Raw genomic sequence first — 22,531 nt, 5'->3', positions numbered from 1 at the left:
AGAGAGGGAGAGACAGCAGTCATTAGTGTAGTTTAATATTCCTATCTGTGAACTTTTCTTGACCGGAAAGACTTCTATATCAAATGCCTATTAACAATACAAACCTGCTTGGAAACATTTTGTCACTAATTTGAATATGCCTATATAATCATTCCTGTTTCATTAAATGGGGCCTTTATTAAGGCAACAGTGCTCCCTCTTGTCGACAGAGAACCACTGCTCTGCATCAATGAATACAGAGGAGGATGAAGGGGAAGAGGAAGAGGACTGGTAGGTGGAGGGGGGGAGGAGGAGGAGGGGGAGGAGAAAGAGGAGGAAGAGTTGTGGACTCACATTACTGCATGGGGTCGGACTCAGTGGTCATGGTGACATAATTGGTTGGCAACAGCCCCGTGACCCCGTTGACCTCTCCAATCCACCAATCGGGGTTGTCATTGTCCAGAACGTTGATCAGCTGACCTTTGGAGAAGCTCATCAAGTCCTGATTGGCTGCTGTGTAGTTGTACCTGGCAATGACCTGGCACAATGGGGTCAAAGATACAGGAGGAGGAGTTAGGGACATCAGTGAAATAGAAGTAAAAAAATGAGTAGAACTGCTTTGTTCCGTTAAAAAAACAACTTCCACTGGAAACACAGTTGGATATAGAGGGTTTACAGAGCCCTCAGAAAGTATTCACACCCAGGGTATCGAGGGTTTACAGAGCCCTCAGAAAGTATTCACACCCAGGGTATCGAGGGTTTACAGAGCCCTCAGAAAGTATTCACACCCAGGGTATCGAGGGTTTACAGAGCCCTCAGAAAGTATTCACACCCAGGGTATCGAGGGTTTACAGAGCCCTCAGAAAGTATTCACACCCAGGGTATCGAGGGTTTACAGAGCCCTCAGAAATTATTCACACCCAGGGCACCTATATAGCCTATATACCCACTACACCCCTCTATACCATTCTATACCCTTCTATAACCGATATAGCCTATATACCCACTACAACCCTCTATATCCACTATACCCCTCTATACCCGCTCTATACCCCTCTATAGCCTATATACCCACTACACCCCTCTATAGCCTCTATACCCCTCTATTCCCCTCTGTGCCCCACAATATCCCACTACGCTACATTCGTTCCTGCCAAGGCAGCAGCTACTCTTCCTGGGGTTTATTATGGATCCCCATTAGTTCCTGCCAAGGCAGCAGCTACTCTTCCTGGGGTTTAATATGGATCCCCATTAGTTCCTGCCAAGGCAGCAGCTACTCTTCCTGGGGTTTATTATGGATCCCCATTAGTTCCTGCCAAGGCAGCAGCTACTCTTCCTGGGGTTTATTAAGGATCCCCATTAGTTCCTGCCAAGGCAGCAGCTACTCTTCCTGGGGTTTATTATGGATCCCCATTAGTTCCTGTCAAGGCAGCAGCTACTCTTCCTGGGGTTTAATATGGATCCCCATTAGTTCCTGCCAAGGCAGCAGCTACTCTTCCTGGGGTTTATTATGGATCCCCATTAGTTCCTACCAAGGCAGCAGCTACTCTTCCTGGGGTTTAATATGGATCCCCATTAGTTCCTGCCAAGGCAGCAGCTACTCTTCCTGGGGTTTATTATGGATCCCCATTAGTTCCTGCCAAGGCAGCAGCTACTCTTCCTGGGGTTTATTATGGATCCCCATCAGGTAGAAATATTGAGTATAGATCAGCCAGTATTCTGAACAGACCAGTCAGGTAGAAATATTGAGTATAGATCAGCCAGTATTCTGACCAGACCAGTCAGATAGAAATATTGAGTATAGATCAGCCAGTAATCTGACCAGACCAGTCAGGTAGAAATATTTAGTATAGATCAGCCAGTATTCTGACCAGACCAGTCAGAATAGATCAGCCAGTATTCTGACCAGACCAGTCAGTATAGATCAGCCAGTATTCTGACCAGACAGGTAGAAATATTTAGTATAGATCAGCCAGTAATCTGACCAGACCAGTCAGGTAGGTTGTTACCTGGGACAGGTGCAGGGGTAGTCTTGCTGCTGGTGGTAGGGAGCAGTTTAACATGAGAGGAGCGGAACCAGCCTGTTCGTTGCCTCTTCCCTCGAACCTGGAGGACAGAACACACACATCTACTACTCCTGTATTCTGCTGTCCTTTCATTTAACCAGGAAGTCACATACACACATCTACTACTCCTGTATTCTGGTGTCCTTTCATTTAACCAGGAAGTCGCATTGAGTTTGACATCTCTTTGTCCTGGACAAGAAAGCTGCCCAATCCTGTGCATTTACACAGCCAATTCTGATCATTTTTTTTTAGTCACTCATTTGTCTTTTGACCGTTCAGATCTTATGCCAATTATTGGGTAAAAGATCAGAATTGGGCTGCCTGTGTAAAGGCAGTCTTAGTTACACACACACACACACAACATCCATAGGGTGTAAGGTGAAGTTGCCTGGACGCAGATCTGGGGTCAGTTTTAAATTAAGGTTAGGATTGGGGAGAGAACCGAGGGGAACCTTTTACCCCCAGAGTAGATGTTATGATGTCAGCTGACCTGCAATTCCCCAAGCCACCAGCCGGAGGAGTTCTTGGCATGGACCACGATCAGTTGCCCCGGTGACAGACTTAGCTGCTCTGTAGTCAGGGCGACTGCGGCCATGACAGCCTGGGCGATCTCTATCGACCAATCACAGAGACAGGTTGGAGGTTCAGACATCTACTGACACACACTTGAAATCAGTCTGAAACGATGCCACTATAACTACTAGGCTGTAGCATGGCTTTTGTGAGTGAGTGTGAGTGTGAGTGTGTGTGTGTGTGTCCTCACCAGGTTTCTTGGAAGCAGCTCCAGGCCTAGTGATCTGGAAACACAAAGCCATACAAAGGAAACAAAATTAACAACTCTCCATAACACATTGGACAGTATTACATCACAACAACGGTGACAGACTGTAAAGTGACTGAAACCTCTCGTCTTAGTACTGTTCTCTGTATCACTGGTTCTCAAACTTTGTTGGTTACTGTACGCCCAATAACATTTTTCCCCAGCCGGAGTACTTCCTCATGAATTTAGGAAGTACTGTAAGGTTATTGTTCATCTGTAGGGCTGTTGTTGTTTAAATTCCCCAGGGTTTTTCCAGATATCTGGTTGGAAGATTCCCAGAATCGAGAGGGAATAAGCAGAAAATCCAGAATCTTCCAACTGGGACTTTTGCAACCTGACATGAGTCCTCTTAGTCCTGTTCTCTCTCCTCTCCGCTGGTTGAATGAGTTAGAGGATAGAGGCAGTGTTGGGGGTAACGCGTTATAAAGTACTAAAATTACTTTTTTTGTTGTAACGAGTAACTTAACACGTTCGTTTTTCAATTTAAGTAAACAGATACTTAGTTACTTTTTCAAATAAGGAAATTGTAACTTTTATTTTTATTTCTGCCAAATAAAAATTCACACACTTCCTGTTTCTTCAAGAACATTGTGGCAGGAAGCTAGCTAGCTAGCTAGCTAGCAAGATGGCAGAGCCAACAGGCTTTATATCGTGGAAGTATTCACATTATTTAGAATGGATAGAAGAAAAAGGAGGAAAAACACATAATAATAAAATGCAAACTGAGCTTCGGGGATAAACGCCTGTCAACTGAGAAGAACTCAACTTCAAATATCAAGAAGCACCTTCAAGCCAAGCACAGCTCCACAAGACTGGTGCAGAAAGACCTACGCCAACCAAGCCAAGCACAACTCCACAAGACTGCTGGAGAAAGACCTACGCCAACCAAGCCAAGCACAGCTCCACAAGACTGGTGCAGAAAGACCTACGCCAACCAAGCCAAGCACAACTCCACAAGACTGCTGGAGAAAGACCTACGCCAACCAAGCCAAGCACAGCTCCACAAGACTGGTGCAGAAAGACCTACGCCAACCAACTGTCATTGATCCCGAGGATGATGACGCTTCCGCTCCAAAACAGCAACATCTAGATTTCTGTCCGGCTAAACCCGTCACCCCGAGAGAACTACATTAACCTGTATGCGTCTTTGATGATTGTAAGTAAATCCTTTGATTTCATGACATTTATTTCAATGCATTAAGTTTAGGATTTATATGACAGTTTGCATTCGTGGTCAGCAGTTTAATGCGTAGGTTATTTACATTTTCATGTCGGGATTGTTGTGACTTAATGTATTTAGTGGTTTTAATATGTATATTTGGTTTCATAAAGCTGCCTAAATGTTGGTTTTGATTTATGGACAATGTTCCTTTGATGCGTTGGATTTATAGAGATCGAATGTTTGTTTTTTGATGCAACACTTTTGTTTGAATTCAACATTTTGATAGTTGAATATGGAATTTGATCAGAACACGTCGACATGCTGCAATTCATTCATCTGTCTTTTATTATCATAATGTGTATACCTTTTCTCCTTCACGCGTTTTGTGGAACAGTTACACTTGAATATAGGCTGCTGAACTACAAAATAATAACTCGATAAAAAACAATACATTGTTTATAGTTCAATTTCCTGAAACAACAAACAACCATTAGGACATCTGACAGAGACGTCAGTCTGGAGCTCTCCCGTGATGTCAGAGATCAGTCTGGAGCTCTCCCGTGATGTCAGAGATCAGTCTGGAGCTCTCCCGTGATGACAGAGATCAGTCTGGAGCTCTCCCATGATGACAGAGATCAGTCTGGAGCTCTCCCATGATGACAGAGATCAGTCTGGAGCTCTCCCATGATGACAGAGATCAGTCTGGAGCTCTCCCATGATGACAGAGATCAGTCTGGAGCTCTCCCATGATGACAGAGATCAGTCTGGAGCTCTCCCATGATGTCAGAGATCAGTCTGGAGCTCTCCCATGATGTCAGAGATCAGTCTGGAGCTCTCCCATGATGTCCGATGACAGAGACGTCAGTCTGGAGCTCTCCCATGATGACAGAGATCAGTCTGGAGCTCTCCCGTGATGACAGCGATCAGTCTAGAGCTCTCCCATGATGACAGAGATCAGTCTGGAGCTCTCCCGTGATGACAGAGATCAGTCTGGAGCTCTCCCGTGACGTCCGATGACATCAGTGTTGCTGACAGTGGGCCACATCTTTAGGTGCTTAGCAGAACGTTCCACTTTGAATATCCCGCGAGTACTAAGTAGGAGTAGTAGCCAAGCCATTCTAAGGCGGTATGCACCCTCTACTGGGCATAACAATGACCAAGGCATTTCAGAGGGTTTTCTGATTTTTTTGGGGGGTAACGCAAAAGTAATGTAATGACTAACGAGTTACTTTCCACAGTAAGTAACTATGTAATGTAACAAGTTACTTTTAATTGCAGTAAAGTTGAAACCTAACGAGTTACTTTCAAAAGTAACTTACCCCAACACTGGTCAGGGGTCAAGGGTCAAGTGTCAGGGATACTAACCTCTGGTTCCACGGGTTTGACGTAGCTGGAAGGGAACACTCCGGTCCGGTTTCCAATGCACCCCCTCCACCACTCCCCCTCCTGCTCTGTTACCATGACTACGTCCCCCTCAGAGAACGTCAGGTCGCCCGCCTCCGGGCTCTCATAGGTGTACAGGGCCACGAACTCTGATTGGACAGAACACAGCTTGGTGAGCAAACAACAGAACTTCTGATTGGAAGGAGAAATTAAAATGGACAAGCATAACCACAACGTGGTGTAGAATAAAATAACCAAACAGCAACCTTTCACTGGGGTGAGTACCAAATGAAACACTATTCCCTATATAGCGCACTACTTTGACCAGGCCTCCCTATTCCCTATATATTGACCAGAGCATTTGGGACTCACCCTGGCTGAAAGTGAATAAAGAGACACACTCACCTTCTAGCTGGCTGGGATCTGGGCTCTCCAACTCATCAACAGCGGTGTACATAGGTCTGTAGACAACACATACACTCTTAGTGTAGTATATAGATAACACCCTCAGTGTAGTATATAGATAACACTCTCAGTGTAGAATCTAGACAACACTCTCAGTGTAGTATATAGACCTGTAGATAACACTCTCAGTGTAGTATATAGATAACACTCTCAGTGTAGTATATAGATAACACTCTCAGTGTAGTATATAAACAACACTCTCAGTGTAGTATATAGACAACACTCTCAGTGTAGTATATAGATAACACTCTGTGTAGTATATAGACAACACTCTCAGTGTAGTATATAGACAACACTCTCAGTGTAGTATATAGATAACACTCTCAGTGTAGTATATAGACCTGTAGATAACACTCTCAGTGTAGTATATAGATAACACTCTCAGTGTAGTATATAGATAACACTCTCAGTGTAGTATATAGATAACACTCTCAGTGTAGTATATAGACAACACTCTCAGTGTAGTATATAGACCTGTAGACAACACTCTCAGTGTAGTATATAGACCTGTAGACAACACTCTCAGTGTAGTATATAGACCTGTAGACAACACACACACTCTTAGTGTACATGCAAACTATATGTATGCTTTCTTGTGCATGTTTGTAATTTGTGTCTCTAAAAGTGTGTGTTTATCATTACTCAGTGTGTGTGTTTTTTTCCTGGGAGGAGTCTTTGACGGAGGTAACGCTGGGGGTGGGGTTCCGTCCTGCCCCTGCAATCTCTCCGTCAGGAAGTCTGAGTAACAGGAAGTTAGGACAGATTAAGACACACGAGACATCTAGAGGACTCTAGATGGATAGAACCCGTTTTAGGACATGCACATTGAAGGCTTCCGCCATTTTAAAGTAGTCAACTGGGTGGGAATTCCTATGGGATGGGCACTATCAGCCAATGATCAGAGCATTGGCTGCTTCTTCAAATCGAGTTATCTGGTTTGTAAACGGCTTTAAGATATACCACTGACACCATCTCGTGGCCACAAGACATGAATGACACAGGATTTGGTTCAGGACTCCAGGACGGAGGTTAATCACCTGTATTAGCTTAACGCTGTCACAAATCTCTTCGTCAGAAGATATGTTGAAATCGCTGTCGGAAAAAGTGGACCAATATGCAGCGGATTGCGTGCTCATCATCATTTATTTTAAATGTGACCACGAGGAAAAAACAATAACCAAAACTCACGACAGGAACAGTGTAGCAGGCTAAACAAAAGCAGTGCTAACATACAACTACCCACAAGTGACAAACAAAACACACATCTACTTATAGGACTCCCAATCAGAGGCAACTAGAAACACCTGCCTCCAATTGAGAGTCCAGCAACCAAACCTGCACATAGAAAACTTAATCTAGAACCTACTCATACTAAAACATACACCACAAAACCCCGGAACACATAAATAACACACCCCTCTAAGCTATACACCAAAAAAAAACACCAAACAAAACAAACATACCTCTGCCACGCCCTGACCAAATAATACAAATAATCCTCTATACTGGTCAGGACGTGACAAACGCTTCCAAAACAAAAGAAGAAGAAAATGAACAAATGAAAGATAGCCTCAATGTTGCTGCCCATGCTGTCACAAACGCAAATATGATACAGACTTTTTAATCTATCTCTATAGGAGATGAGACCTATAGAATACATGAGACAGGCTGAGTCCCCAGATGGCACCCTAATGTGGAACCCAATGGGCCCCGGTCAAGAGTAGTGCACTAAAATAGAGAATAGGCTGCCATTTGGGACTCACTGAATGTTGTGATGCGTCCATTCTCTTACCCCGGGCTGGGTGGTAGTGTTGGACAGGAAGGGGGTAATAGGGCAAGGGGGTTGGTGCATCTCTCAGCATAGCTCTGGGGGAACCAGCCCCTGTTCCCACGGTAACTACCACACAGCCAACCAGGCTCCCCCACCATCTCATCATCTACCTGCATCATGGGAAACGGAGTTGAAGTGGTGTCATTGGGAGCTCACTTTAACACGTTTGTGTTCGAGTGTGTGTGTGTGTGTGTGTGTGTGTGTGTGTGTGTCTGTGTGTACCTCTATGAAACAGTCAGCGTCCAGGCTGAGCTCGTCAGCGTTGCGTGCGGTGAAGGGGTACAGGGCTCTGCAGGAGGTCAGGGGTAATAACCTCTTTGCATTCAGCACCGGATGCTGGCCTCCTCCTCTCTCCTGCGGCTCAACTCGCCTCCTCCTCCCCTCCTCCTCCTCCTCTCTCCTCTCTCCCTGCAGCTTGGCTTGTCTGATGAGAGGACACACACACAGACACCATGTTCACTGAGTATCAGTGGAAGCTCCTCAGAAGAGGAAGTGGAGGATTCCTCAGCGAAAACATTAGAAATCATTATTTAATAAAACTATACTAAATATACGGCCTCCCGAGTGGCGCAGTGGTCTAAGGCACTGCATCACTGTGCTTGAGGGGTCACTACAGACCCGGGTTTGAACCCAGGCCGTGACCGGGAGTCCCATAGGGCTGCGCAGAATTGGCCCAGGGTCGTCCGGGTTAGGAGTGGTGGCTGGGGGGGCTTAGCTCATCACGCTCTAGCGACTCCTTGTGGTAGGCCGGGTGCCTGCAAGCTGACTTTGGTCGTCAGTTGAACGGTGTTTCCTCTGACACATTGGTGCAGCTGGCTTCCGGGTTAAGCGGTCGGGTGTTTTAGAAGCGCAGCGGGTCATGTTTCGGAGGACACGACTTGACCTTCGCCTCTCCAGAGCAATTGCAGAGCATTGTAATTGGATATCACAAAAAAATGTATTGGATATCACGAAAAAATTAAATAAATGTACAGTACCAGTCAAAAGTTTGGACACACCTACTCATTCAAGGATTTTTCTTAATTGTTACTATTTTCAACATTGTAGAATAATAGTGAAGACATCAAAACTATGAAACAACACATATGGAAATAGGGCTATCTTCTGTATACCAACCCTAACTTGTCACAACACAACTGATTGACTCAAAGAAATTCCACAAATGTACTTTTAACAAGGCACACCTGTTAATTTAAATGCATTCCAGGTGACTACCTCATGAAGCTGGTTGAGAGAATGCCAAGTGTGTGCAAAGCTGTCATCAAGGCAAAGGGTAACTACTTTGAAGAATCTAAAATCTAAAATATATTTTGATTTGTTTAACACTGTTTTGGTTACTACATGATTCCATATGTATTATTTTAAAGTTTTGATGTCTTCACTATTATTCTACAACTGTACTGTATATACTAAATATGTTCACGTCACCAAATAATTGACTAAAACTGTTTCGCAATGGTCTACAGTAGCCTTAACAGCACTCTGTAGGGTAGCACCATCGTGTAGCCGGAGGACAGCTAGCTTCCGTCCTCCTCTGGGTACATTGACTTCAATACAAAACCTAGGAGGCTCTTCGTTCTCACCCCCTTCCATAGACTTACACAGTAATTATGACAACTTCCGGAGGATGTCCTCCAACCTATCAGAGCTCTTGCAGCATGAACTGACAATTGTCCATCCAATCAATGGATCAGAGAATGAATCTAGTACAGAAAGCATAAGCTACAACTAGGTAGCACTGCAGTGAGTAAAATGTGGCAAGTAGTTGACTCAAAGAGGGAGAAGGTTTGAACAAATACATTTCCTCAAAAATGAAGGACAAGCAAGAGAGAGGGGGAGAGAGAGAACTAGCTATATTTTGTATAATTTTTTTCACTTTCACTTACTTAGCTAGTTAGTTTAGCATACTGAAACACCTGGCTAAAACAGAGAGGGATGCTATGTTAGCTAGCTGGCTATGGCTATCCAACACTGGAACTCTTCCAAGTCAAGGTAAGCTTTTGGTTTTATTAACTTATTGCCACTGGGGCCCGACGATGTAACTGCTAAAGTGCTTGCTAACTGTACCGCATGATTTACTAATGTGTTAGTGCTACAGTGCATTCGGGAGGTATTTAAGTTACAGCCTTATTCTAAAATGTATTAAATTGTCTATTGTTCCTCATCAATCTACACACAATACCCCATAACAGGTTTTAACCCTACTCAACAGCCAGTGGAATCCCGTGGCGCGTTATTCAAATACCTTAGAAATTATATTACTTCAAGTTCAAACATATGACTATTTTACACCATTTTAAAGATAAGACTCTCGTTAATCTAACCACACTGTCCGATTCCAAAAAGGCTTTACAACGAAAGCAAAACATTAGATTATGTCAGCAGAGTACCCAGCCAGAAATAATCAGACACCCATTTTTGAAGCTAGCATATAACGTCACATAAACCCAAACCACAGCTAAATGCAGCACTAACCTTTGATGATCTTCATCAGATGACAATCCTAGGACATTATGTTATACAATACATGCATGTTTTGTTCAATCAAGTTCATATTTATATCAAAAAACAGCTTTTTACATTAGCATGTGACTAGCATTCCCACCGAACACTTCCGGTGAATTTACTAAATTACTCACAAATTATTTTAAGAATTATAGATACAGAACTCCTATATGCACTCGCTATGTCCGATTTTAAAATAGCTTTTCGGTGAAAGCACATTTTGCAATATTCTAAGTAGATAGCCCGGCATCACAGGGCTAGCTATTTAGACACCCAGCAAGTTTAGCCTTCACCAAAGTCAGATTTACTATAAGAAAAATGTTATTACCTTTGCTGTTCTTCGTCAGAATGCACTCCCAGGACTTCTACTTCAATAACAAATGTTGGTTTGGTCCCTAATAATCCATAGTTATATCCAAATAGCGGCGTTTTGTTCGTGCGTTCAAGACACTATCCGAAAGGGTGAATAAGGGTTACGCGCCCGACGCGTTTCGTGACAAAAAAATTCTAAATATTCCATTACCGTACTTCGAAGCATGTCATCCGCTATTTAAAATCAATTTTTATGCCATTTCTCTCGTACAAAAGCGATAATATTCCGACCGGGAAAGCGTGTTTACGTTCAAAGAGAGAGAAAGTAAAAACATGGGATCCCCTCGTGCACGAGCCTCAGTCTGATGGTCCCCTGATAGAGCACTTACCAAAGGCGCTAAAGTTTTTCAGCCAGCGGCTGGAATTACATCATTCGGCTTTTTCCCGGGTTCTGAGAGCCTATGGGAGCCGTAGGAAGTGTCACGTTACAGCAAAGATCCTAAATGTTCAATAAACAGAGCCAAGAAGCCCAAGGAATGGTCAGAGAGAGTACTTCCTGTTTGGAATCTTCTCAGGTTTTTGCCTGCCATATGAGTTCTGTTATACTCACAGACACCATTCAAACAGTTTTAGAAACTTTAGGGTGTTTTCTATCCAAAGCCAATAATTATATGCATATTCTAGTTTCTGGGCAGTAGTAATAACCAGATTAAATCGGGTACGTTTTTTATCCGGCCGTGTAAATACTGCCCCCTAGCCCTAACAGGTTAAGAAATGTTTGCAAATGTATAAAAAAACTGAAATACTATATTTAGATAAGTATTCAGACCCTTTACTCAGTACTTTGTGGAAGCACCTTTGGCAGCAATTACAGCCTCGAGTCTTCTTGGGTATGACGCTACAAGCTTGGCACACCTGTATTTGGGGAGTTTCTCACATTCTTCTCTGAGGATCCTCTCAAGCTCTGTCAGGTTGGATGTGGAGTGTTGCTGCACAGCTATTTTCAGGTCTCTCCAGAGATGTTAGATCGGGTTTAAGTCTGGGCTCTGGCTGGGCCACTCAAGGACATTCAGAGACTTGTCCTGAAGCCACTCCTGTGTTGTCTTGGCTGTGTGCTTAGAGTCATTGTCCTGTTGGAAGGTGAACCTTTGCCCCAGTCTGAAGTCCTGAGCACTCTGTAGCAGATTTTCATCAAGGATCTCTCTGTACTTTGCTCCGTTTATCTTTGCCTCGATCCTGGCAAGTGCTGCCACCACCATGCTTCACCATAGGGATGGCGCCAGGATTCCTCCAGACGTGACCCTTGGCATTCAGGTCAAAGAGTTTAATCTTGGTTTCATCAGACAGAGTCTTTAGGGGCCTTTTGGCAAACTCCAAGCGGGCTGTCATGTGCCTTTTACTGAGGAGTGGCTTCCGTCTGGCCACTCTACCATAAAGACCTGATTGGTGGAGTGCTGCAGAGATGGTTGTCCTTCTGGAAGGCTCACCCAACTCCACAGAGGAACACTGGAGCTCTGTCAGAGTGACCATCGGGTTCTTGGTCACCTCCCTGACTAAGGCTATTCTCCCCCGATTGCTCAGTTTGGCCGGGCTGCCAGCTCCAGGAAGAGTCTGGGTGGTTCCAAACTTCTTAAATTTAAGAATAATGTTTTGGTGCCCTTCCCCAGATCTGTGACCCAACACAATCCTGTATCAGAGAACTACGAACAATTACTTCAACCTCATGGCTTGGTTTTTGCTCTGACATGCACTGTCAACTGTGTGACCTTATATAGACAGGTGTGTGCTTGTCAAAATCATGTCCAATCAATTGAATTTACCACAGGTGGACTCCAGTCAAGTTGTAGAAACATCTCAAGGATGATCAATGGAAATAGGATGCACCTGAGCAGAATAAAATTTGATTTGATATTGACTATGATGTTAGGAAATACGGTGACAATGATGTAGGCTGTGTGTAGCGGTTATGGTATGAAGGTTCAGCTGGGAAAGTTTTTTTTTGTTGCCTGGCCACATACAGCTGATGTATTGTGCATTGAAGTCCACAAGCATTGTCCTCCTGGAAGACCCACAACCTTCAACAGAGAGAAAGTTTTCGGACACTGAGTTGAACATTGTACTCCAAAACACCTTGATAATCTGCTGATTTCATGGTCCCAGTAGCAGAAGAGCAACCCCACAGCACTATCGATCCTCGCCCATTATTGATTGTAGTGAGGGTGTTCTTTTCCTTGAATGCTTCATTTGGTCATTGGTAAACATAGGAAGACCCCACTGCTGAAGGAGACACTAGAAAGCTTGATTGAACTTCTCAAAAACATACCTTTATAAATCCTGGGGAAAATATTCTGTAGACCAATGAAACAAAATTAGAGCTGTTTGGTAATACAGATCATTGCTGTGTTTACTGACGAGGCGGCAGGGTAGCCTGGTGGTTAGAGCGTTGGACTAGTAACCGAAAGGTTGCTAGATCAAATCCCTGAGCTGACAAGGGGCAACTCTGTCGTTCTGCCCCTGAACAAGGTAGTTAACCCACTGTTCCCCGGTAGGCCATCATTGAAAATAAGAATTTGTTCTTAACTGACTTGCCTAGTTAAATAAAAACAATAAAAAAACTGACGACCAAATGAAGAACTATTCAATGGTCAGTGTGTGTTCAGTGTGTGTTCAGTGTGTGTTCAGTGTGTGTTCAGTGTGTGTTCAGTGTGTGTTCAGTGTGTGTTCACTGTGTGTTCAGTGTGTGTTCTCTGTGTGTTCTCTGTGTGTTCTCTGTGTGTTCTCTGTGTGTTCTCTGTGTGTTCTCTGTGTGTTCTCTGTGTGTTCTCTGTGTGTTCTCTGTGTGTTCTCTGTGTGTGTGTGTCTTTGACTCACCTGGCAGTCTCTTCATCCCCCCTCCTCTTTCTCTCTCTTTCCTCCTCTCTCCCTCTCTCCATCTCTCTCAGTTTCAGCTCCTTGACCCGGCAGAGGTCCTCTACAACAGCCTGCTGCTTCCCCTGCCGCTCCCTCAGGTCCTAACATAAGCATAACAACAATATAACCATCATACAACATCACATAACATCACACAACAATCATACAACATCACATAACCATCACACAACCACAACATTCACATGTTGGTCATTTAGCAGCCACTCTCTCATCTAGAGCAACTTACAGTAGTGATTACATACTCGTCCCCCGTGGGAATCGAGCCACTACCCTGGTGTTGCAAACGCTAAGCTACACGGGGGACAACACAAACACAACCACAACACAACACAACCAAACCACAACACAACCACAATACAACACAACACAACCACAACACAACCACAACCACAACACAACCACAACATAACACAACATAACACAACACAAACACAACACAACCATACCACAACACAACCACAACACAACCAAACCACAACACAACCACAACACAACACAACAACAACACAACCACAACCACAACACAACACAACCAAACCACAACACAACAACAACACAACACAACACAACCAAACCACAACACAACCACAACACAACCACAACCACAACACAACCAAACCACAACACAAACACAACACAACCACAACCACAACCAAACCACAACACAACACAACCAAACCACAACCACAACACAACCAAACCACAACACAACCACAACACAACACAACACAACCAAACCACAACCACAACACAACCACCATACAAACACAACATATCCACAACACAACCACCATACAAACACAACACAACCACAACACAACCAAACCACAACACAACCACAACACAACCACCACACAAACACAACACAACACAACCACCACACAAACACAACACAACACAACCACCACACAAACACAACACAACCACAACACAACAAACACTTCCACAACACAACCACCATACAAACACTTCCACAACACAACCACAACCACCATACAAACACAACACAACACAACACAACACAACCACAAAACAAACACAACCACAACACAACCACCATACAAACACAACATATCCACAACACAACCACCAGTGTGTATTATAACTCAACATGGAAACGAAATGTAAACAAAAACTAAGCAAAGAATAAATCAGTAATACTATCACTATGAGGGACTGATATAATAATGAAGAATCACTATGAGGGACTGATATAATAATGAAGAATCACTATGAGGGACTGATATAATAATGAAGAATCACTATGAGGAACTGATATAATAATGAAGAATCACTATGAGGGACTGATATAATAATGAAGAATCACTATGAGGGACTGATATAATAATGAAGAATCACTATGAGGGACTGATATAATAATGAAGAATCACTATGAGGGACTGATATAATAATGAAGAATCACTATGAGGGACTGATATAATAATGAAGAATCACTATGAGGGACTGATATAATAATGAAGAATCACTATGAGGGACTGATATAATGAAGAATCACTATGAAAAGCAAGGAAAAAGAAGGGAAGTTGTCTAATGTAGGAAACGAAGGATAAACAGAAATATGCAGATGGAGGGACAGAAGGAGAGAAGAATAACCTTGATGAGGAGGAAGAGTTGGCTGAGACAGCCCAGCAGGGAGAGAAGAGACTGTAGAACACAGTCATCCATATCGACTGACTAGGGAGGAGGGAGGGAGGGAGAGAGAGGGGAGATGGAGGGAGGGAGGGGAGAGAGAGGGAGAGGGAGAGGGGAGACAGAGGTAGGGAGGGGAGAGAGAGAGAGGAGACGGAGGGAGGGAGGGGAGAGAGAGAGGGAGAGAGAGGGAGGGGAGACGGATGGAGGGAGGGGAGAGAGAGGGAGAGAGAGGGAGGGAGGAGAGAGGGAGAGAAGGGAGAGGGGGGGAGGACGGAGGGAGGAAGGGGAGACGGAGGGAGGGAGGGAGGGAGGGAGGGGGAGAGAGAGAGGGAGGGGAGACGGAGGGAGGGAGGGGAGAGGGAGGGAGGGGAGAGAGGGGAGATGGAGGGAGGGGAGAGAGGGAGGGCATGAGGGAGGTGAGATGGAGGGAGGGGAGAGAGAGGGAAGAGGGAGGGAGGGAGGGACGGACAGGATGTGTAGAAAGAAAGAAGAGGGAGAAAAAGAACAGTTAAAGGAATCTACAAGCAGCGAAATAAAGGAAGGAAGGAAGGAAGGAAGGAAGGAAGGAAGGAAGGAAGGAAGGAAGAAGCATGTTTTTCACTAGTCATTATTAGGATCATATTCTGAGGACAATACAAGGGAGATGTTTTTTTCTTCTTCGTGTTTTCGTCTGTTGACGGCAGTTCCATCAGTGATCTGACGGATCACGGCGGTCTTCTTGTTGATTGTCTTGGTAACCAGTTGGTTGGTGCTGTGGTCCTTCCTCTCCATCCAACAGCCTCCTGGACTCTGAGATCTCCGTCTCCAGGCGGGTCTTAACCTCTCTGGTGCTGTGGTCCTTCCTCTCCATCCAACAGCCTCCTGTACTCTGAGATCTCCGTCTCCAGGCGGGTCTTAACCTCTCTGGTGCTGTGGTCCTTCCTCTCCATCCAACAGCCTCCTGGACTCTGAGATCTCCGTCTCCAGGCGGGTCTTAAGCCATTTTGCCACAACTTTGGAAGTATGCTTGGGGTCATTGTCCATTTGGAAGACCCATTTGCAACCAAGCTTTAACTTCCTGACTGATGTCTTGAGACGTTGTTTCAATATATCCACACAATTTTCCTCCCTCATGATGCCATCTATTTTGTGAAGTGCACCAGTCCCTCCTGCAGCAAAGCACTTCCACAACATGATGCTTCCACCCCCATGCTTCACGGTTGGGATGGTGTTCTTCGGCTTGCAAGCCTCCCCCTTGTTCCTCCAAACATAACAATGGTCATTATGGCCAAACAGTTCTATTTTTGTTTCATCAGACCAGAGGACATTTCTCCACAAGTACGATCTTTGTCCCCATGTGCAGTTGCAAACAATAGTCTGGCTTTTTTATGGCGGTTTTGGGGCAATGGCTTCTTCCTTGTTGAGCGGTCTTTCAGGTTATGTCGATATAAGACTAATTTTACTGTGGATATAGATACTATTGTACCCGTTTCCTCCAGCATCTTCACAAGGTCCTTTGCTGTTCTTCTGGGATTGATTTGCATTTTTCGCACCAAAGTACGTTCATCTCTAGGAGACAGAACGCGTCTCCTTCCTGAGCGGTATGACGGCTGCGTGGTCCCATGGTGTTTATACTTGCATACTATTGTTTGTACAGATAAACATGGTACCTTCAGGCATTTGTAAATTGCTGAACCAGACTTGAGGAGATCTACAATTTTTTTTCTGAGGTCTTGGCTGATTTCTTATGATTTTCCCATGATATCAAGCGAAGAGCCACTGAGTTTGAAGGTAGGCATTGAAATACATCCACAGGCACACCTCCAATTGACTCAAATTATGTCAATTAGCCTATCAGAAGCTTCTAAAGCCATGAAATCATTTCCTGGAATTTTACAAGCTGTTGAAAGGCAAAGTCAACTTAGTGTATGTAAACTTCTGACCCACTGGAATTGTGATACAGTGAATTATAAGTGAAATAATATGTCTGTAAACAATTGTTGGAAAAATGACTTGTGCCATGCTCAAAGTAGATGTCTTAACCAACTTCCTAAAAGTATAGTCTGTAGTGGTCTGTACTGGGCTGTACTGGTCTGTAAAGGTCTGTACTGGTACCTTGAGGTCTTGCTGGTAGTGGTCCATCATGGCCAGCTTGTCGGTTGTCTCTCTCTCCAGAGCGTCTAATTGGTCCTTCAGCCTCCGACAGACCACGCCCTTCTCCGCAACGCTGCCATCTACAGAGGTCATTGCCACGGCTACCAACACAGATCAGAGGTCATGGAGATCAGCACAGAGTTCAAGGTAGAGAGAATGTTGAGAGCAGTGTGTGTGTGTGTGTGTGTGTGTGTGTGTGTGTGTGTGTGTGTGTGTGTGTGTGTGTGTGTGTGCGCGTGCGTGTGTTTACCAGGGATGTTGTTGCAGCCCATGTTCTTGAGTCTCTCTGTCAGTCTCTGTTGCTGTGGAACCAACTGAACCAGTTTCCTCTGGTAGTCCTATCGTACACAGACACACCAATAGTAACCCACTATCCTCTGGTGTTGGAGGACAGAGGAGAGACATGTGTTTATAGTACTGTACCAGAATTGCTGTAAAATGTATTCTACCAAATAAGCATTTTTGCCCGAGGAAGGGAGAGAAGAGTAAGATTATTGGAAGCTGGGAATGGGAAGAGAGGAAAGATGGATGGATAGAGAGATGGAAGGAGGGACGTATTGAGGGAAGGAGGGATAGAGAGATGGAGGGATGGACATATTGAGGGACGGATGGACATATTGATGGAAGGAGGGGTGGTGATGGAGGGATGGATGTATTGAGGGAAGGACGTATTGAGGGAAGGAGGTATTGAGGGAAGGAGGTATTGAGGGAAGGAGGTATTGAGGGAAGGAGGTATTGAGGGAAGGAGGTATTGAGGGAAGGAGGTATTGAGAGAAGGAGGTATTGAGGGAAGGAGGTATTGAGGGAAGGAGGTATTGAGGGAAGGAGGTATTGAGGGAAGGAGGTATTGAGGGAAGGACGTATTGAGGGAAGGAGGGGTGGTGATGGAGGGAAGGAGGTATTGAGGGAAGGAGGTATTGAGGGAAGGAGGTATTGAGGGAAGGAGGTATTGAGGAAAGGAGGGGTGGTGATGGAGGGAAGGAGGTATTGAGGGAAGGAGGGAAGGTGATGGAGGGAAGGAGGGGTGGTGATGGAGAGATGGAACGATGGAGTGATGACAGATGGAGGGATTGGCTCTGACCTCAAACTGTGCCTGCAGGGCGTTGATCTTGGAGGCACGCCCATCTCTCCTCTGATTGATGAGATCAATCTCTGCTCTTTGGATCCGCCTCTTACTCTGGGCGTCACGGAGACCATCTGATAACTGCTTGTGTCTGCTGCCCTGGAGACCAACCACCAATCAGGGGTTCATGTAATTGTGTGTGTGTGTGTGTGTGGTGCAATAATAAAAAATAATAATTAGGTGGGTGTTTATATCTGTCCTATCTCACCCAGTGTGCATTAATACACATGTGAATTGGAATGTGTTTCTTTGCATGTCCCATCTCCCCCTGAGACCATCGGAGTGAGGTCACGGCCAGGGTCACCCATTATCAACGGAGAGTGGGGTCACGGCCAGAGTCACGGCCAGGGTCACCCATTATCAACACAGAGTGGGGTCACGGCCAGGGTCACCATTATCAACATAGAGTGGGGTCACGGCCAGGGTCACGGCCAGGGTCACCATTATCAACACAGAGTGGGGTCACGGCCAGGGTCACCATTATCAACATAGAGTGGGGTCACGGCCAGGGTCACGGCCAGGGTCACCATTATCAACATAGAGTGGGGTCACGGCCAGGGTCACCATTATCAGCGGAGAGTGGGGTCACGGCCAGGGTCACCATTATCAACACAGAGTGGGGTCACGGCCAGGGTCACCATTATCAACGGAGAGTGGGGTCATGGCCAGGGTCACCATTATCAACACAGAGTGGGGTCACGGCCAGGGTCACGGCCACGGTCACCATTATCAACACAGAGTGGGGTCACGGCCAAGGTCAACCATTATCAACGGAGAGTGGGGTCACGGCCAGGGTCACAGCCAGGGTCACCATTATCAACACAGAGTGGGGTCACGGCCAGGGTCAACCATTATCAACGGAGAGTGGGGTCACGGCCAGGGTCACAGCCAGGGTCACCATTATCAACACAGAGTGTGGTCACGGCCAGGGTCAACCATTATCAACGGAGAGTGGGGTCACGGCCAGGGTCAACCATTATCAACGGAGAGTGGGGTCACGGCCAGGGTCACGGCCAGGGTATGCCATTATCAACACAGAGTGGGGTCACGGCCAGGGTCACGGCCAGGGTATGCCACTATCAACACAGAGTGGGGTCACGGCCAGGGTCAACCATTATCAACGGAGAGTGGGGTCACGGCCAGGGTCACGGCCAGGGTATGCCACTATCAACACAGAGTGGGGTCACGGCCAGGGTATGCCACTATCAACACAGAGTGGGGTCACGGCCAGGTTCAACCATTATCAACGAGAGTGGGGTCACGGCCAGGGTCACGGCCAGGGTATGCCATTATCAACAGCAACCATGGAGGAATTAGGGTTAAGTGCCTTGCTCAAGGGCACGTCGACAGATTTTTCACCTTGTCGGCTCTAGGATACCAACCTTTCAGTCACTGACCCACTGCCATCTGCCGACCGTGTGTGGTGTGTTGTTTGTTGTGTGTGTGTTGTGTGTTGTGTGTGTGTGGTGTGTGTGGTGTGTGTGTGTGTGCTGTGTGTGGTGTGTGTGTGTGTGTGTGGTGTTGTGTGTGTGTGGTGTTGTGTGTGTGTGGTGTGTGTGTGTGTGTGTGTGTGTGGTGTGTGTGGTGTTTGTGTGTGGTGTGTGTGTTGTTTGGGTGGTGTGTGTGTGTGGTGTTGTGTGTGTGTGGTGTGTGTGTGTGTGGTGTTGTGTGTGTGTGTGTGTGTGAGTGTGTTGTGTGTGTGTGGTGTGTGTGTGTGGGTGGTGTGTGTGTGTGTGTGGTGTTGTGTGTGTGTGGTGTGTGTGTGTGTGTGTTGTCTGTGGTGTGTGTGTTGTGTGTGGTGTTGTGTGTGTGTGTGGTGTGTGTGTGGTGTGTGTGTGTTGTGTGTGTGTTGTGTGTGTGTGGTGTTGTGTGTGTGTGTGGTGTGTGTGTGTGTGGTGTGTGTGTGTGTGTGTGGTGTGTGTGTGTGTGTGTGTGTGTGTGTGTGTGTGTGTGTGTGTGTGTGTGTGGGTGGTGTGCGTGTGTGTGTGTGGTGTTGTGTGTGTGTGTGTGTTGTGTGTGTGTGTGTGTGGTGTGTGTGTGTGTGTGTTGTGTGTGGTGTGTGTGTGTGGTGTTGTGTGTGTGTGTGTGGTGTGTGTGTTGTGTGTGTGTGTTGTGTGTGCTGTTGTGTGTGTGTTGTGTGTGGTGTTGTGTGTGTGTGTTGTGTGTGGTGTTGTGTGTGTGTTGTGTGTGTGTTGTGTGTGGTGTGTGTGTTGTGTGTGTGTGTTGTGTGTGTTGTGTGTGTGTGTGTGTGTGGTGTGTCTGTAATAATAACGCTCTAACGGCTAGGCCATCTGTCTCACCACAGCCTCCAGCTCCATCTCCAAACTCTTCTTCTTGGCTCGGAGCACAGTGATCTCCTCCCGCTCTCTTTCTCTCGTCCTCCACAACTCTTCCTTCCTCACTCGCTCCCAGTCCTCTCTCCGCTGGCGCTCCAGCTCCTGCTGCGCTGCCTGTGAGAGCCCGAGCAAGAGAGAGAGAGAGAGAGAGAGAGAGACAGAGATTCAGAGACAGACAGAGAGAGAGATACAGAGAGAGAAAGAGAGACAGAGAGAGAAAAAAAGAGTGAGAAAGATCACCCAGTGATGTAGTGGAGTCACTAAACCTCCAGATAAGGACTGTTTCACACAGTGATGTAGTGGAGTCGCTAAACCTCCAGATAAGGACTGTTTCACCCAGTGATGTAGTGGAGTCACTAAACCTCCAGATAAGGACTGTTTCACCCAGTGATGTAGTGGAGTCACTAAACCTCCAGATAAGGACTGTTTCACCCAGTGATGTAGTGGAGTCACTAAACCTCCAGATAAGGACTGTTTCACCCAGTGATGTAGTGGAGTCACTAAACCTCCAGATAAGGACTGTTTCACCCAGTGATGTAGTGGAGTCGCTAAACCTCCAGATAAGGACTGTTTCACCCAGTGATGTAGTGGAGTCACTAAACCTCCAGATAAGGACTGTTTCACCCAGTGATGTAGTGGAGTCACTAAACCTCCAGATAAGGACTGTTTCACCCAGTGATGTAGTGGAGTCACTAAACCTCCAGGTAAGGACTGTTTCACCCAGTGATGGAGTCACTAAACCTCCAGATAAGGACTGTTTCACCCAGTGATGTAGTGGAGTCACTAAACCTCCAGATAAGGACTGTTTCACCCAGTGATGTAGTGGAGTCACTAAACCTCCAGATAAGGACTGTTTCACCCAGTGATGTAGTGGAGTCGCTAAACCTCCAGATAAGGACTGTTTCACCCAGTGATGTAGTGGAGTCACTAAACCTCCAGATAAGGACTGTTTCTCCCAGTGATGTAGTGGAGTCACTAAACCTCCAGAAAAGGACTGTTTCTCCCAGTGATGTAGTGGAGTCACTAAACCTCCAGAAAAGGACTGTTTCACCCAGTGATGTAGTGGAGTCACTAAACCTCCAGATAAGGACTGTTTCACCCAGTGATGTAGTGGTCAATAAATCTCCAGATAAGGACTGTTTCACCCAGTGATGTAGTGGAGTCACTAAACCTCCAGATAAGGACTGTTTCACCCAGTGATGTAGTGGAGTCACTAAACCTCCAGATAAGGACTGTTTCACCCAGTGATGTAGTGGAGTTGCTAAACCTCCAGATAAGGACTGTTTCACCCAGTGATGTAGTGGAGTCACTAAACCTCCAGATAAGGACTGTTTCACCCAGTGATGTAGTGGAGTCACTAAACCTCCAGATAAGGACTGTTTCACCCAGTGATGTAGTGGAGTCGCTAAACCTCCAGATAAGGACTGTTTCACCCAGTGATGTAGTGGAGTCACTAAACCTCCAGATAAGGACTGTTTCACCCAGTGATGTAGTGGAGTCACTAAACCTCCAGATAAGGACTGTTTCACCCAGTGATGTAGTGGAGTCACTAAACCTCCAGGTAAGGACTGTTTCACCCAGTGATGTAGTGGAGTCACTAAACCTCCAGAGAAGGACTGTTTCACCCAGTGATGTAGTGGTCACTAAACCTCCAGATAAGGACTGTTTCACCCAGTGATGTAGTGGAGTCACTAAACCTCCAGATAAGGACTGTTTCACCCAGTGATGTAGTGGAGTCACTAAACCTCCAGATAAGGACTGTTTCACCCAGTGATGTAGTGGAGTCACTAAACCTCCAGATAAGGACTGTTTCACCCAGTGATGTAGTGGAG

The 22,531-nt window shown here is 45.8% G+C and overlaps 1 protein-coding gene across 1 annotated transcript in view; it reads right to left on the bottom strand.

Moving 5' to 3' along the window:
* Positions 1 to 334: 334 nt before the first annotated feature.
* Positions 335 to 22,531, bottom strand: part of LOC115175209 (intersectin-2) — a 104,730-nt gene continuing 82,533 nt past the window's right edge. The window contains exons 14-28 of the mRNA XM_029734459.1: positions 20,664 to 20,813; positions 18,322 to 18,462; positions 17,491 to 17,578; positions 17,202 to 17,341; positions 15,069 to 15,149; positions 13,395 to 13,534; positions 7,929 to 8,130; positions 7,668 to 7,816; positions 6,518 to 6,613; positions 5,816 to 5,871; positions 5,393 to 5,559; positions 2,809 to 2,842; positions 2,536 to 2,657; positions 2,001 to 2,085; positions 335 to 537 (exon numbers count right to left, since the gene is read on the bottom strand). Of these exons, the coding sequence (XP_029590319.1) occupies positions 335 to 537; positions 2,001 to 2,085; positions 2,536 to 2,657; positions 2,809 to 2,842; positions 5,393 to 5,559; positions 5,816 to 5,871; positions 6,518 to 6,613; positions 7,668 to 7,816; positions 7,929 to 8,130; positions 13,395 to 13,534; positions 15,069 to 15,149; positions 17,202 to 17,341; positions 17,491 to 17,578; positions 18,322 to 18,462; positions 20,664 to 20,813 (1,854 nt within the window). The remainder of the gene's footprint in view (positions 538 to 2,000; positions 2,086 to 2,535; positions 2,658 to 2,808; positions 2,843 to 5,392; positions 5,560 to 5,815; positions 5,872 to 6,517; positions 6,614 to 7,667; positions 7,817 to 7,928; positions 8,131 to 13,394; positions 13,535 to 15,068; positions 15,150 to 17,201; positions 17,342 to 17,490; positions 17,579 to 18,321; positions 18,463 to 20,663; positions 20,814 to 22,531) is intronic.

The sequence above is a fragment of the Salmo trutta genome, chromosome 35 (assembly GCF_901001165.1).
Source record: "Salmo trutta chromosome 35, fSalTru1.1, whole genome shotgun sequence".
Taxonomy (NCBI): domain Eukaryota; kingdom Metazoa; phylum Chordata; class Actinopteri; order Salmoniformes; family Salmonidae; genus Salmo; species Salmo trutta.
Note: the sequence above shows the minus strand (reverse complement) of the source record. Positions and strands in the feature narration are given on the sequence as shown.